Genomic DNA, 14,714 nt, shown 5'->3' with positions numbered 1-14,714 from the left:
TAATCTTCATCACCTCCCAAGAAAACTGAGCCTTGAAGAAGGCTGGTACCTTGCTCAGGTTATGAGTGGGATGGAACCTAGGTGGGCCCAATTCCAATTAGGCCAGTGGGGTCAGAGGGAGGAAGGAGGTCATGGTCAGAGGGAGGAGAGCAACAGTTTGAGATTGTGACCCAGGAGAGAGCTGAATGAGAGGGTGGAAAGGGGAGTCACCAGGGAAGGCAGAGAGTTGGGGGAAGAAATGGTCAGAGTTGGATTATTGGGGGTTCCTGAGGCTGTGTAGTCCCACCAGTTTCTCTAGATAATTACAGCTTTCTTCCTGGTCACCCTAGAATAGTCAGGATAGGAGAGTAGATTTGGAAAGAGCCTGGGGGAAAGGGTAGACAATGTCCCTGGATCTGGCCCCAGCTTCAAGGAGCTGTTACTCCCTTCTGCAAGCCTGGATCTCTCTCTGGGCCTTCCCAGCTGCCTGAGCCCAAGGTGACTGCCTTTCAAACACAATCACTCTGCTGAATCCTAGATGCACTGTGTCTGTCCCTCTCTCTTCCTTCAATCTGGGAATGCACTTGGCGGAGGAGGCTTCGAAGACTTTTCTGGGAGAGGGTGAAGGGAAGAGGCCTCTGGGCTTGGCGCCAGCGGCCACTGCTGGGAGCCTCCCTAACCCAGGAACTTGTCGCCCATGCTCCTGGCGCCCCCTCCAGCCTGTGCTGTGCGCCGCAGGGGTGGAAAGTGGATGGACAGCCCAGAGACTAGGGCCGTTGTTGCTTTCTGGCACCAGCTGGGCTGGGCTGGCAAGGCCCCAGAATGATGTCTTGGGGGATACCCTACCAGAGGGCTACTGGCTCAAAGGCTCAGAGCGGCTCCCGGCTGGGGCCACGCCTCCAGGCAATACCAGGAACTTGAGGATGGAAAGGTGCCAGGGTGGCGCCCAGTATGTGAAACAGCACCCAAACTGCCGCCCCCTCCGGGTAGTGGACCGAGCCTAGGGAAGTCAGGTGCCCTGAGCTGACCTGAAACGCGCCTATGGACAAAATCCGGTGCCCCGCCGAGGCGCTCTGGCCCCGAGGGCGGGGCCAGGGCGGGGCCCCAGTCCTCCCGGCAGGTGCAGGGGGCGGTGCCCGGCCCTGCCCCGGGGGCTGTTCTTGGAGGCCAGAGGCGGGTCAGAGAAACGGCCGGTGCGGGCGACGCCCTGGAACCCGCGGGAGGCGACTGCAGCCACAGGTGCCGGGCAGGGCATTGTGTCCCAGCTGTGGGCATCAAAACTCTGGCACTGGAAACTCAGGCTTCGGAGCTGCTTTCAGTTCTCGACACCAAGGCCCCCAGGCCGGAGATTGGAGCCCTGGAGTCGCCCGAAAAGCGGGGCCCAGAGCCCCCGGGGGTCAGACAGCGAAGTCCCTCGGCCTATCTCAGGGCAGGTCACCGAGGTCCCCAGGCCAGGCTGCGAGGCCCCCGTGCCCTCTGCAGAGCAGGACGCGGAGACCAAGATAGCTAAGTGCTCGAGCACTCAGCGGGTCAGGACGCAGAGCTCCCCGGGCCGTGCGCACTTGGGAGCTTTGAGACTCCTGGGCCAGGCTGCGACGACTCCGAGCCATCCGAAGCGTGAAGTGCCGGGATCCCGGGGCAGTGTTCCCCTCAGGGTCCGGAGACCTCCTCCTCCGGGTCAGACTCGGAAGCCCCCCAGCAGCGTTTTCTACCGCGCCCTAACAGCCCCCAGAATATCCGCTCATGGAGACGCCCATTGAGCGTGAAATCCGCCGCAGCTGCGAACGCGAGGAGAGCCTGCGCCGGAGCCGAGGTCTCAGCCCAGGCCGCGCGGGCCGCGAACTTGTGGAGTTGCGCTTGCGGCCGGTGCTCAGCCTGCCAGGCCCGGGCCCCGCGCTCCCGCGTGCCTTGGAGCGCGAGCGGGCTGGCGCGCAGATGCAGCGAGACATCGAGCGGGAGGCTCACCGGCAGGCGGCGCTGGCGCGCCCCGCGACCCCGGAACCGCGCACCCGGCCGCCTCTGCAGCCGCTGGGCGAGCTCAAGCGCTTTTTCGAGGCCGCGGGTGGGTGCGGCTCCTCACCCGCAGCGGAGGGCGGCGCGGGCCCGCAGCGGCTGCCGGAGCCCGGAAGCCGGCCGCATTTGGCCTTGCAGGGCCGGTGCCCGGTGCTGGCCCGCGCCCCGCCGCCCATCGCGCTGTCGCTGCTGGAGCAGGAGGTGCGCGAGGCGCAGGAGCGGGAGCGAGAGCTGCAGCGCCAGAGGCTTAGCGTCTATGGCACCGCCGAGATCAAGGAGCCCTCGCCTAGTCTAATGGGTAAGCCACCTGCGCCCGGACACCGAGGCTCCCCGGGGCTCCAGCCGCCCTCGCCGACTGCCCAACTCCAGTGGCCCCTCTTCTGGCCCTCTGGAGGTTTTCCCCTGGTTCCCAAATACCTGGGACCCCCTCTCAAGTTTCCGTTCAGGCTTTCTGGGCTACCCACTCTCTGCGCTTCACTCCCTACTCCTCCTAGATACACCTCACCTAGGTTCGTGGTGGGGGAAGGGAGGAGGATTCCATATGTCTTTCTCTTTGTTGGGTCCCAGGGAACCCTGCCTGGGTTCTGCCACTCCTGGTACGTCCTTCAGGTTCCTATGTCCCCACTCTGGGTTTGCTTCCCTCCTCCCTCAGAATGGAGGTTTCCAGGGGACAGTGGGGGGTAAGCGCCTGTGTGTGTTTAAGGGGTGCGGCCTGTCTCCCTTGTCCTGGCCGCCTCCAGCTGGTGAGAGGAGCAACGACCCTGGTTGAGTGCCCCTTTCCCCATAGCGATCAGGGGCGACGGAAAACTGGCGGTGATCTGGCCTCCCCGCAGAAAGGCTTCGGAGAACGGCCTGGAGCAGGTGGGTTCCCCTTTTTCCCTCTTGCCTCAGACGCTTATCACTCTCTCTCCCCTATCCCCCACGACCCTGCGGCGCCAAGACGCTGAACCAGGGAAAGTGCATCCCCGCGCCCCTTGGGAAGTCGCCCTAGGCTAGGATACGAAGACCCGGGCGCTGCTCAGGGGTGATGTGGAGGGGGTGGTCCTGGGGCCCAAATTGCCCCACCCTAAGCCTGGGTGTCCCTCTTCCCAGGAAGAGCGAAAGCCTTGAGGTTGGAGTGGGTTGGGATCCCGGCCGAAAGTAACATGACCGTCAGAGGACATGGACAAGAGGAGCCGAGGAGTGCCCTCTGGATAAGCAGAAGTCCTGGAGAGGGGCCAGCCGTCTGCGCCGGGAAAGATGAAATCTGCCAGCCCATCCTTGAACTTGATTTTGTGAAATTGATCAGTTTCTGCTATAAAACTGTTATTCCCCATTGGGAAATACCACTACAACAACCCAGCCATTGAAATAGTCCAGCTCTTCTCCACCTAATTGCAAACCGAGCTAGCGTTTCCCTCCAGCCTTGACTGGGGTCACCGCCTCAGCTTCCCCACTCCCCAATAAAGTCCGTTTTTTCTGAGCAGTGCAGGGTATTTTATTTTGGGCCCTCCTGGTCTGGGGTGTGGCGGGAGCGCAGCGAGCGGAGGGAAAGCCGCCGGGGGCGCGGAGTGTGCGGAATGCGGAACGTCTCCTTAAAGCCCAGTTCCTGGGCCGCTGGTCTCCCCCGTCCCTGCCCGGGTCCTAATGCCCCCTGGCGGCACTGGTGCAAACTGCAGCGCTCGGATCAATGACCTCACGCCCTCTTTTCCAGACTTCATCAACATTTATTGGTGCCAGAGGCTTGCCCCGCGCTAGGTGCTGGCTAGACAGAATTGATAAGAGGTTGTTCCTGCCTTGGGATGTAAACAATAGCTACAAAAGAAAAAAAGAGGGTACAAACTCCTTAGCGGGGCACACAAGGCCATTTATAATCTCTCCAGTGATTGCAAACCTCACATGCTTGCGGCCCCAGGCAAATATTAAGGAGAAAGATGAGAGGTGCTCAAAAACAAATGCCTCGGTTCAACGGGCTGTAAGTGTTCCTCCATAACAGCAGTGCCACCAACGAGTGAGTTAAGTGGTGCAGAGCTTCTGCTTTCCAAAAGCAACAGAAACCCAGCTTTTAAAAGAGAAATATACTGCAAATAATAGTGACTAATTAGAAACTTTTTAAATTGGGGGAGGAGTGCCAGAGAAGGCAGCAAGCAACACCTGTTTGCAATAAGGCTTATGGTTATCAATTGGCAGACTCTCCTTAATTCTCTCTGTCCCAAGACAAGGGGTTCAAGGCCCCCTTGAATGGACTTCAAGAAGTTCTGGAATACCCCAAGTTGTAAAATTGTATCTCTGCAGTTATATTCTGTGGTTTTAGTGTACCAATTTCTTAGAGGTGCAGTGAGACCCAGAAATGGTTGAGACCCAGGAAACATTTTAGAATCATTGTTTAAATTCCTGGATTTGTCCAACTCTGTATACCCTGGGTCTAGCAACAGGCTGGAACCTGCATAGGGACAACAAATGGCTAATGAAGGATGCAAGAATACTTGCTCATACATTGCACCCCAAAAGCAGCTCAGTCCACCGTCTGACCACATGCTTGATGGTGACTCTGGGAGGTCTGGAGAGAAAAGTAGGGAAGTCAGCACTACCAAGGTGGAAATGGAAACACCCAGAGCCAGTTCTTAATTCCCAGCAGGGCAGCTAAGAACTAAGCATGTAAAGAATTGACAGGGTGGCTTAAGTATAGACCTGGTTTCTTGAACTTTCCTGCAAGTTAAAATCACCGGAAGCACCCTTGTGCCAAGCAGATCAGAACCTGAGGGAGGCCTTGGCATCAGTAAAGCTTCCCAGGTGCTTCCAACATGGAACCAAGTTTGAGAGCCATGATGTAGATGGCTCTCGAAGTTGGCTAGCAGTTCTCAAAGTGTGCTGCCTGGACCAGCAGCACCAGAATTGCTTGGGAACTTGTTAAAAACACACATTCATGCCCTAGCCAGTTTGGCTCTGTGGTTAGAGCGTCAGCCCTCAGACTGAAGGGTCCTGGGTTCGATTCCGGTCAAGGGCACGTACCTCAGTTGCAAGCTCGATCCCCGGCTTCGGTCAAGGCAACCAATTGATGTGTCTCTCTCACATCGATGTTTCTCTCTCCCCCTTGCCCTTCCACTCTCTCTGAAAAGCAATGAAAAAATATCCTCGGGTGAGGATTAAAAATAAAAATGCACATTCTTGCCCAGCCAGTGTTGCTCAGTGGTTGAGTATCGCCTAATGAGCCAAGATGTCCCGCGTTCGATTCAATTCCCTGTCAGGGCACATGCCCGGGTATATGGCTCAATCCCCAGTAGGGGGAATGCAGGTCGCAGCCAATTGATGTCTCTCTCTCATCGATGTTTCTATCTCTATCCTCCCTTTCTCTCTCTCTCAAATCAATAAAAACATTTATTAAAAAAATACAGGACACTCAATGAGATTCTAATTTCACATCAACAAAAAATTAAAAACAAACAAAAAATGCACATTCTTGGGCCCTATCCCAGACTTGATCAAAACTTCCATGTGATTCTCAGGGATGCTAAAGTTGGAGAATCATAGGTGTAGACAGTTCTCCAGGAACAGGACCTGGAAAACAAGCCTGTTTCCTTCCTCTCCCAGTAATGCTATCACCCACTGGAAACCTTTAGCCTTAAGTCACCTGTGGATTTGTCTTATGGGAGATAGTCTAAAGCTGTGTGTGGCTAGTCAGAATTGATATTACTGTAAGTGTAAAATACCAGATTTCAAAGGCTTAGTACCAATAAAAGGGGGGGGGGGGATATCTCATTAATTTCTTACATTGATTATATGTTGAAATAATATTTTGGAGATCCTGAGTTAAATAAAAATATCACTAAAATTACTCTGGCCTTTTTTAAAAAATGTGGCTACTACAAAATTTGAAATTACATATGACTCACACTTTATATTTCTATTGAACAAGGCTAGTCTATAGTTTTACAGCTGAAAGATCTCACAGGAGCTACCTCAAATTAGTATTAGGGAGCTTCAGAACCCCTTTAAATTCACTGGGATCTGGGCTGTGGACTAAAAAGTCCTTGATGCAATCAGAAATTGTCACCAAAAGCCCCATTCCCCCCAAAACAGGTTTTGGTGTCCAATCCTGATTCACTTAACCTTTCACATTTGTTTGTGTCATCTGCAAATTGGGGCTTATGATAATACAATGTGCCAGGGACTATTAGGTAACCAAGTGCTTTGCTCAGAGCATAAAAGCAGGACTCTAGGTCTCTCCTCCGACCCTGAAAATGCAGGGAATAAAAGGCATTCCTTAGTTTAAAGGGTGTAACGTGCAACTGAGTGACACAAGGCCAGGAAGGACACCCCTCACCTCGAAAGGAACCAGTTGCGATCAGAAGGACCCACCTCAGGTCCAGGCTCCGATACTTGATCGCTGTAGCTTTGAACAGGTTGAGTTCAACTGTCTCAACCCGAGTTTCCCCTCCAGTCCAAGGCTGGGGTGAGGCTTTGGAGATCCAAAGCTGCAGTTCTTTGCGGCTCTCCCACCCCACCTGCTCCCAGGACACGCCACAGGGCATAGCGACCTGCCCGGTCTGGGACCCAAAAGCTAGAAAAAGATCTGACCTCGGCTTTTAGGAAACGAATCAAGGGCCCTCATCCTGGGGTACATCCAGAAATACAGTCTTTTAGGGTACAAAGAAATCACTTCCGGGTCAAAACATGCGAATGGGCGTGACTCTGGGGGAGGTCCCTTCACACTCTCTCTCTCTCTGTTTCTCTCTCTCACTCACACTCACACACACTCTCACACACACACACACCGCCCCCAACGGGCGCTGAATCCCTCGGCTACCCGAAACTTGCGGTTCTCTGGGTTTGTTGACAGCGCCGCTACTTCCCTTTTTGCTTCGTGTGCGCCTTTGCACATGCCCAGATCTCACGTCCACCGGTCCACGAAACACGGTTTTCTTACAAAAACCACATTTCCCAGAAGACCTCGCGAGTGGGCGGGGCTTGGTCGCCCCAAGAGGTGGGGCGCGGCGCTCCGAGTGGACTGAGAGTCTGTGACCTCTTTTCTTTCTTTTATTTAACACAAAACTGGTGTATCAGCACGCAGGGCCCCGCGGCCGGGCCAGACCCGGTGCGGACGGACCAGCTCGGCCTGGCCCCGTAGAAGGTGAGGCCAGGCCGCCCTTGGAGAACGAGTGAGCCCCTCCCTGCCCCCTCTCCTAGAGTTTGGAACTGTCAAACTCCAGCTCCCACCCTCTCTCACGTTCAAGACCCCTGCGCGGCCCACGCCGTGGGGCCGGCCGCGCTCGGGGGCCGGGCTGGGCCTGCCTGGCCCGTGAGGATTTGCACCAGTAGGTCGGTGGCTAGTGTGTGAGACGGCTCCTCGAAGCCGATGGTCAGCAGCTGCTGGTAGTCTCCAGACGGCTGTGGGCACAGAATCCTGGGGGCAGAGGACAGACAGGGCTGGACGTGAGCGCCCCCTGCTTCTCGGGAGCCTCTCCCCTCTGATGAGAGGCTGTGGCTGAACGAGGCCTTGTTACAGCTGGGGGTGGGAAAAACCCTGGGGGAGAGTGATTTCCTTGTTGATGAGAAACCTAGAGGGAACTAGTTTCTGGGAGGCTGAACTACTTATCCCTAACCTGGCCAATCACTCATCTAGCTGCTGTGTGCCCTTGGGCAGGTAACTTAACGTCTCTGAGCATGTTTCCTTCTTTGTAAAAATGGGCTAGTAGTATAGTCCTCAATGGGTTTTACATAAAGCACAATAAAATGCTGCCGTTATTACCAAGGGAAACAATGTTGGCGGAGGGAGATGGTCTTTGGTGGGGTTCTGCCCCTCCCTCCAGAGCCTACGCCCACTTTGCCAGGGCCCTAGCTCCTACCAGGAATAAAGGTCATCCTCTGCTGGTCCTAGGGGCACCCATCTGCCGATTGACCACAGCTTCTGAATCTGGGGGCAAGAATTGGCCGAACTCTTGCCTGTGTCTTCCCATGTATCTCGATAGCACAGGAAGTAGCTGGGAGGGGAAGAGGCAGCAATTAAGGGTGAGCAGTTTCCTAGCTTCTTCTGTTGAGGGCTTTAATTTTGGAGGTGAGGTAGAAACTTATCAGAAGTTGCCTTCAAGTTCTCAAACAGGGATGTGACTAAATACTGAGGCCTCTTCTACCTGCAGACTACTTTTAAGATGAGGGCTTTTCTTTTGATTGGTGGATGAATATTTTAAAAGGTAAGGATGGCCTTTCAAAGGTCCTTGGTTTCCTGTTTGGCTTTTCACACTTTGCTGGTGGTGGTGGTGGTTCAGAGGCCCATATTGTTATTCTCCATAGAGCCTGGGTGGGGACTTTGATTCTGGTAAGGGGACTCACTAATCCACATGGGAATCCTGCCCCTGGCTCCTGGAGTCTGGGGTAGTTTCCAGGTTCCAGCGCATCTTCTTATAGAGGTACCGGGGGAAGCGGCTGGTAGTGTAGGCAGCAGGGGCACAGTATCTGAAGATGGACACCTCGTGGGAAGAATTGATGGAGAATCTCCCGCAGAAGAAACAGGAGATGCTGGCAGGAGATGGGAGAATGGGGAAGGAGGCTGGCTATGCCCCAGGCTCTTCTACCCCCTACCAATCCCAATCTCCTACCCTTTTACCTTAGAGGGTCTGTCTCTTCCAGTTCTACAAACCCAAATGAGGCATACATGAGCACCAGCTGTTCCAGGCGCAAGGTAAGCTGTTGGGAGATCTCCAACAGCTGCATGGAAGAGGGGGTATCATAAGATTAGCTGGCCTACCAGGAGCACCCCTCCCCCTCCCCCAGGCCTGAGGTATGAAGAAAGGGGCATGGGGTCTAGGAAATTGGCCCCACACACCCCCTTTCGAACCAGCTCCTGCAGGGCTCCATAGATGGGGGGCACACTTCGTGCAGCCGCCTCCAGGTACAGGAAGTAGGGCTCACACATCTTTAAGAAGGTGGGCATGGCCTTTGCCAACTGTTCCTTCTGAACTCGGTCCCTGCTGAAGGGAGAAGAGGGCCTTTGCCTGGGATCCTTTACCTCCCCTTTTTCCCATTCTACTCACCCCTGACTTTTATCCCTGGTATGGATCTCTAGTCCGGACCTCAATTACATCCCCCCCTTCCAGTGACAGGCCTTTGTCAGAACATCTTCCAGGGCAAGCTGCATTATAACTATTTGAAACACTTGTTAAAATGCTGACACCTGAGTCCCATGACTGACTTTTGACTCCAAATTCTCTGTAGAGTGGAGCGCAGAAACCTAGGATTTAAATAGCCTCCCAGGATCAGTCCTTTTTTCCTTCGGCTGGGAACCACATTCTCCTTTTGGTCTCAAATTGGTAGCCAGCAGGCCAAATCTGGCTCAGGTAGGTTTTGTTTAGCCTGCCCAGGGTCCAAAACCTAAGCCATCAGTTAAAAACCGAAAAAAGTCCTAGAGATTTGGCAAATGTGCGCACATAATAGCAGGTACTCCCTAACCCCAAATGGTACACAGCCCTCATCCCGCTTCCATATTGGATTCCTAATCAGCTAGCTTCATTCATTGTCTCTAGCTCCTAATGCTTTTAAGTTTTAGACTGTGGTATGTTCCACCTGCCTATCCAGTCACCCTCTTTTGTCTCCTTATCCACCAGGATGCTGGGACCCTGTCCAGCCATCACCTGTAAAGCAAGTAGCTTTGGAAATCATCCGCCTTCTTGAGTAGGTAGCGGAGCTGTTCAGTGATGGGGCTGAACAAGGTATCCAAGGGTAGGCAAGGAGGTGTGGGTCCCGGGACCAGAGGCTCCGGGGAAGGCGTAGAAGGGGAGGTCTCGGGCAGTTGCCCCCGGACATCCTCCGGTTCCGCTTGGGCTGGGTCCCCAGGTCGGCCAGGGGGCGTCGACCACGAGGGGTCTCTGCAGGGCTGTGCCCCAGGTTCCAAGTCGTCCGGGGGCAGCGTTTCCCCAGTGCCCGAGGTGAGCGGCCCCATGAACCACTGTTCGGTTGCCATTGTGGGGCTGGGGGAAGAGATCTGAGCCCTTTAAGTCTCCACTGCTCCAGTTGGCCACGGGTTCGACCCCGCCCCGGGATTCTCTGATTTGCCTAGGCTGGGAGCGCAGCCCAGTCCACCTCTCCCCTGCTCGACCGCTCCGCCGCACCGCGCGGAGTTCACCTCGTTTGAATTTCAACACGCAGGACGGGCGCGCGCTCCCGCAATCCAACGGAGGTGGTGGTGGGGCAACCTGGGCCGGCACTGGCGCGGCCATGTCCTAGGTGTGCGGTCGGGCCCCGCCTTTCTCTTGGAGGCAGTTTCCTAGGGAGGAGGGGTCTCTGCACCGCGTGCAAACCCTAAGGCGCAGGAATATAAAGGTAGACACCTGGCCCACCCGCAGAACCTCTGAATCCAGGGCTGGAATCTGTATTTTAAAAACTAATGGAGTTCAGAGAAACTGCATTAGAACCTAATAGGAGCTTGTGATGTAGTAGCTGTTACTACTACTAAAAAAATTATCTATTTGGAAAAATTTTCCCATCCCATGATCTCATCTGATAACCCAACCCTTTGTTCCTTTTATGGAGAGAGAGCCTTGTAGCTTGGAGATCCTATCATGGACCCAGAACAGACCCCTGCTTCCAACAATTTTTTGTAGCATGCAAGGCTGTCAGATATATACATATGAAGCCAAATACATTCATTATACTTAAATTCTGGGTAAAGTGCTCACAGGTGTTGGAATCCACCCTGCATGACTCTGAGCTAGTATCTTTGCTGCAGGGAGCAAGTTGCCTGTCTGTAAAGTGGGTTTTTACATGCTCTGCTTCATGGCGCTATGGAGAGACCAACCAAGAAAATGTAAAGCCCATTTAACTGCCAGTCACTCAACAAACATTTAAGCACCTATTGTGCTTAGGCAGTTCTGGACATGGAGAGATAGAACTAAACAAATATTCACACCCTCCTGCAGCAGTCACAATTATAGCTGGCTGTGAGGAAACCCCAATTCACTACCTGTCTCCCTCCAAGAACAATTCAGTGCTAACCCACTCTCCCAGGAGGCTGGTGTGGTTCAATGCCCCTCCCCCACTCCATTGATAGAATGGGACTCCTGGCCTTTTTTTTCTTTTCTTTTTTTTTTTTTAAAACTTTATTTAAAAAACCTTCGGTGCAATATTAAAAAGCAATACAGCTAGCTGGAGCGACAACCAATGGAAAGGGGAAGCGTAGGGAAGGCCCACTGATCTCACCCCATCTGTTTTCAGGGGATGGAGGCTGGGGGCAGACCAAGGAGGGGCCTGGTTGGTGGGGGAGGGAAGAAAGGCCACCCACCAAAATAAACAGGCAGAACAAATCATTTATATAGGAAACATCTGGCTGAACTAAAGATCTAGGGGAGATGGGAAGACCCCATTTCTTTCTTTTCCCCCCCAAAATGTCCTAGGTTGGGGATGAAGGGGGGTGGTTTGGCCTCCTGGGGTGAAATGAGCAGGCCCTATCCACACCACACTCCTCCATCAGGAAGTTTGGGATGTGCTGGAGGCCAGATGTGTGTATTGGGGAGACATAGGGAAGAGATGAGTAGGGAAGGGTGTCCCTCATTGGAATCTGTTATGAGGGCTGAGAGTGTCCCTGGTCCAGCTCCTGGACTCCAGGGAACTTGGGTGAGATGGGGATGGAATGGGTTGGGGCAGGAGTGAGGCTGGGTGCTCAGCCTAGAAAGCCATCAGGGTCATCATCCTCAAAGTGGCCTTGCTGGAGCACCTTGATGTGGTGCTCATAGATTTTCAGGGCTGGGCCAAGACGGATGGACAGGCCAGTTAGCACATCTGTCCGCTGCATGAGCAGGAGAGACTTGCCATCTATTTCCTGGGTGGGACAGAGAGAGACACAGAGAGCAGGGTCACAGCAGACCAACTGAGGCCCTGGGGTAGAGGGGAGAAGCCAAGGGTTGGGGACTCACCTGTTCTTGGAAAGCTGTTGCCTGCTCGGGAAAGCCAGCCTCTGTGAAATATTCTACCACGTCCATCACTGTCCATTCCACAGGGTCAGCTGGCTTCTCTTTGCGCCCAGAACTGTTAGAGAAGAGGGAACCAGTGAGTAGTGATGTTACTCTGGTTGTTACACACACCTCAGCACCACCCTCTTGTCTCAAACACCCCAACTTACGGACAACCAAAGGGGGTTCCATCGGCCCCAGGCAGGGCTGGTTTTCCTGGGGGCAAAGGCACGGGGGACGGGGAGTCTGGCCCAGTGGCAGCAGAGGCTGGGAAAGAAAAGGCATCTGCCTGTGGCTTTGTCTTAGGGCTTGGTTCCTCCCCACTAGGCACCCTCCCCCACCCAGAGGGGTCCTTACCTGATCCCCCTTCCTTATTCAAGGCTGCCATGGAGAACACCTGGCGGGTGCCACTGCCTGGCGCTGGCCCTCGCCCTTCATCCTGGCCCTGGTGGGGTCCACAGGGTGTCCACTCCTTGACCCTCTCCTTGGCACTCTGAGGGCCCCTCTCGCCATTAAGCTGATGGTGCTGGGCACCTGCAGGACGGTCACCCTCTGGTACCTCGGAGCCTTCAGACACATTGTCTTCATCACCTTCATCTTCCTCCTCTTCCTCCTCTTCCTTCTCAAGCAGTCGCTCTTCCCCACCTCTCTGGTGCCAAGGAGAGAGGCATGCAAGGTTAGCAGCTGTTCTGGCCCTGGGATCCAGGACCCAGCGGTGTACCTAAGGGCCACCTTTAGTATCAACACGAACTAACTTTTATATATTCGCTCCGTGCCAAGCTATGTGTTAATAAAGCTCGCAGTAGTCAAATCTTACTAAACTCGCTCAACCCCAAGAGGTCGCTACTGCTGTTAAGTCTCATTTTACACCGGAGGAAACTGAGGCTCGGAAAGATTAAGTCACTTACCAAGGTCGCTACACGCTGAGCCCGCAGGGAAGACTCGCAAAGCCCAAGCTGCTCCCGGAACTCGTAACCCCCCCCCCCACCCCCGCCACCAACTTCGCCCGCACCTGCCCACCGCGCGGCGCCCTCCCTACCCGACGCGCTCACCTTGCTTCGAGACGCACGGGCGCTGGCAGCCGGCGGTGCCCGTCCAGGCCTGTCCCCGCGGGGCAGCGCGAGCGCTCCGAGACGGGTGCGCTCTAGGCGGCCTCGCGCTGCCGCCTCCTCCTCCAGCAGCCCTTGCACGCGACCACGGGTCAGGCGGCCGCCGGCACCTCCGCTACCCCCGAAGTAGCGCTCGACTTCCCGCAGGCTCACGGGCCTCGCAGGGCCGCTGGCCCGCGCCGCGCCCCCCTCCGGCGGCTGCTGTGGCGGCGGCTGCTGCTGTGGCGGCGCCGGCGGCTGTGGCGGTGGCGGCAGTGGCGGCTCCCGGGCGGCGACGGCGGGCGGGGGTGCGCGACGCGGGCCGGTCGGCGGCGCCACTGCCAGAGGAGCGGCGGGCGCGGGCAGCGGCGCGGCCAGGGGCGCGGCCCGCTGCGCGCGGGGGCCCGGCTGCGCGGGGCCGGGGGAGGGGGGCGCTGTAGCGGCGGCGGCCGCGCGGGGCGCCCGGGCCGGGGCGGCGGCGGCGACGGGCGCGGGCGGTGGCGGCGGGGCGGGCGTGGGCGGCGGCGCGGCGGCGGGGCCCCCGCGGGGGGCGCGCGGCGGGGCCGGCGGGGTGGCTCCGCGCCGGGGCGGCTGGACGCGCGCCGCGTTGCGGTACGAGATGCTCCCCTTGTAGCTGACCCGGAGAACGGCGCGCTGCTGGATCAGTTTCTCGAGCTCGGCGCGCGTGCGCTCCGGCTCCGGGCCGTGCCGCCGCCGCACCATCCGGCAGATGCGCTCCAGGTCCGGCCGCGCCTTGCGCGAGCGCAGCGAGTCGATGGTGTCCAGGATCCACTCTTGGTAGTGCGGAGAAGCAGCGGACGACGAGGCAGCGGCCGCTGTAGTGGCGGCCGCCGCCGTCTCTGGCGGGGGTAGGGCCGGGGGCCCCGCCATGCCTCCCGCCCGGCCCGGCTGCACCGTGCGCGCTGCCTCCCTCCCAGCGCGGCGCCCCCCTCCCCGGCTCCCCTCCCTCCGCCGCTGCCCGCCTCCTCCTCCTTCCCCCCCCCGGGGGGCGCAGCGCCTCGGCGGAGCGGCGGCGGCGCTGCTGTTTCTTTGCAAAAAAAAAAAAAAAAAAAAAGAGAGAGAGGGAGAGAGAAAACAGTGAGAGAAAGAAAAGAGGAAAAAAAAAATATGCACACACTCACTCACTCGCACGCACGCACACACAGACCCGCTTCTGCTGGGCGCGCGCGGGGCCGGGGATGCGAGAAGGGAGGTGGGGAGCGCGGCACGGCCGGCCCCTCCCCGCTGCCGCCGCCGCCGCCGCACGCGCGCCCTGCGCCCAGCGCCCGGGACACTCCGGCCCCCCTTCTTTCCCTCCCTCCCTCCCTCCCTCCCTCCACCCCGCCGCCCGCCTTCCTCCCTCCCACCCCCACGCGCCTGCTTTTAAGGTGGAGCCCAGGCCCCCCGCCCGCCCCCTTTACCCTGAGCTCTAGCTCACTCCCGCTTGCTCCGACCCCCCCCCTTACAACTCCCGCGCGCTTTTTAAGGAGGCGCCGCGGAGTTGGCGCCGGGGCGGGGGCGGGGGAAAGCGGCGGGCGGGGGCGGGGGGAGGGGAGCGCCCGGGGGAGGGGAGAGTGGGCGGGCGGGGCGGACGGGCGGCGCTCGGCCGCCCTCCAGCCATTGGGCGCGGGACCCAGACGTCCCCGGCGCCCAGCCCCCACCTCCACGCCTCCGAGGCGCGCTCCGCTCTCGGGACCGCACTTACCGGGAACTC

General features: G+C 57.2%; 3 protein-coding genes across 5 annotated transcripts; 1 reads left to right on the top strand and 2 right to left on the bottom strand.

The window, feature by feature from the left end:
* The first annotated feature begins 1,148 nt into the window (after nucleotides 1-1,148).
* On the top strand, nucleotides 1,149-3,455 carry MISP3 (MISP family member 3). 3 transcript variants are annotated; one of them, XM_081135541.1, is made up of 3 exons: nucleotides 1,149-2,290; nucleotides 2,780-2,853; nucleotides 3,085-3,455. In XM_081135541.1, the coding sequence occupies exons 1-3, from the start codon at nucleotides 1,723-1,725 to the stop codon at nucleotides 3,100-3,102; spliced, it is 660 nt and encodes a 219-aa protein (XP_080991667.1). In that variant the 5' UTR covers nucleotides 1,149-1,722; the 3' UTR covers nucleotides 3,103-3,455. The 3 variants fall into 3 exon arrangements, 1 of the variants encoding a protein (XP_080991667.1); XR_013998697.1 differs by having other exon boundaries at nucleotides 1,190-2,290; nucleotides 2,696-2,853; XR_013998698.1 differs by having other exon boundaries at nucleotides 1,635-2,290; nucleotides 2,733-2,853.
* Nucleotides 3,456-7,200: 3,745 nt separating this feature from the next.
* LOC308557249 (UPF0575 protein C19orf67 homolog) lies at nucleotides 7,201-9,928 on the bottom strand (the record flags this gene model as incomplete). Its single annotated transcript, XM_081137540.1, has 6 exons — nucleotides 7,201-7,375; nucleotides 7,818-7,952; nucleotides 8,302-8,487; nucleotides 8,576-8,676; nucleotides 8,795-8,939; nucleotides 9,600-9,928. The coding sequence occupies 6 exons, from the start codon at nucleotides 9,926-9,928 to the stop codon at nucleotides 7,201-7,203; spliced, it is 1,071 nt and encodes a 356-aa protein (XP_080993666.1).
* A 1,170-nt stretch (nucleotides 9,929-11,098) lies between these two features.
* Nucleotides 11,099-14,299, bottom strand: SAMD1 (sterile alpha motif domain containing 1). Its single transcript, XM_081136722.1, has 5 exons — nucleotides 12,965-14,299; nucleotides 12,270-12,561; nucleotides 12,083-12,179; nucleotides 11,877-11,988; nucleotides 11,099-11,782 (listed from the first exon to the last, which is right to left on the bottom strand). The coding sequence occupies exons 1-5, from the start codon at nucleotides 13,889-13,891 to the stop codon at nucleotides 11,624-11,626; spliced, it is 1,587 nt and encodes a 528-aa protein (XP_080992848.1). The 5' UTR covers nucleotides 13,892-14,299; the 3' UTR covers nucleotides 11,099-11,623.
* Between the last annotated feature and the right edge of the window lie 415 nt (nucleotides 14,300-14,714).

This window comes from Miniopterus schreibersii, assembly GCF_964146895.1.
Source record: "Miniopterus schreibersii genome assembly, chromosome: 4".
NCBI lineage: Eukaryota > Metazoa > Chordata > Mammalia > Chiroptera > Miniopteridae > Miniopterus > Miniopterus schreibersii.
This window is presented reverse-complemented; position numbering and strand designations above follow the sequence as displayed.

Excerpts from the sequence above, each read along its gene's own strand:
- SAMD1 (XM_081136722.1), bottom strand. The coding sequence starts at position 13,891 with ATGGCGGGGCCCCCGGCCCTACCCCCGCCAGAGACGGCGGCGGCCGCC. Across the intron at positions 12,562-12,964 it reads CCCGTGCGTCTCGAAGCAAG|AGAGGTGGGGAAGAGCGACT; the intron begins GTGAGCGCGTCG and ends CCTTGGCACCAG. Across the intron at positions 11,989-12,082 it reads GGAACCCCCTTTGGTTGTCC|TTCTGGGCGCAAAGAGAAGC; the intron begins GTAAGTTGGGGT and ends CTTCTCTAACAG.
- MISP3 (XM_081135541.1), top strand. The coding sequence starts at position 1,723 with ATGGAGACGCCCATTGAGCGTGAAATCCGCCGCAGCTGCGAACGCGAG. Across the intron at positions 2,291-2,779 it reads GCCCTCGCCTAGTCTAATGG|CGATCAGGGGCGACGGAAAA; the intron begins GTAAGCCACCTG and ends CTTTCCCCATAG.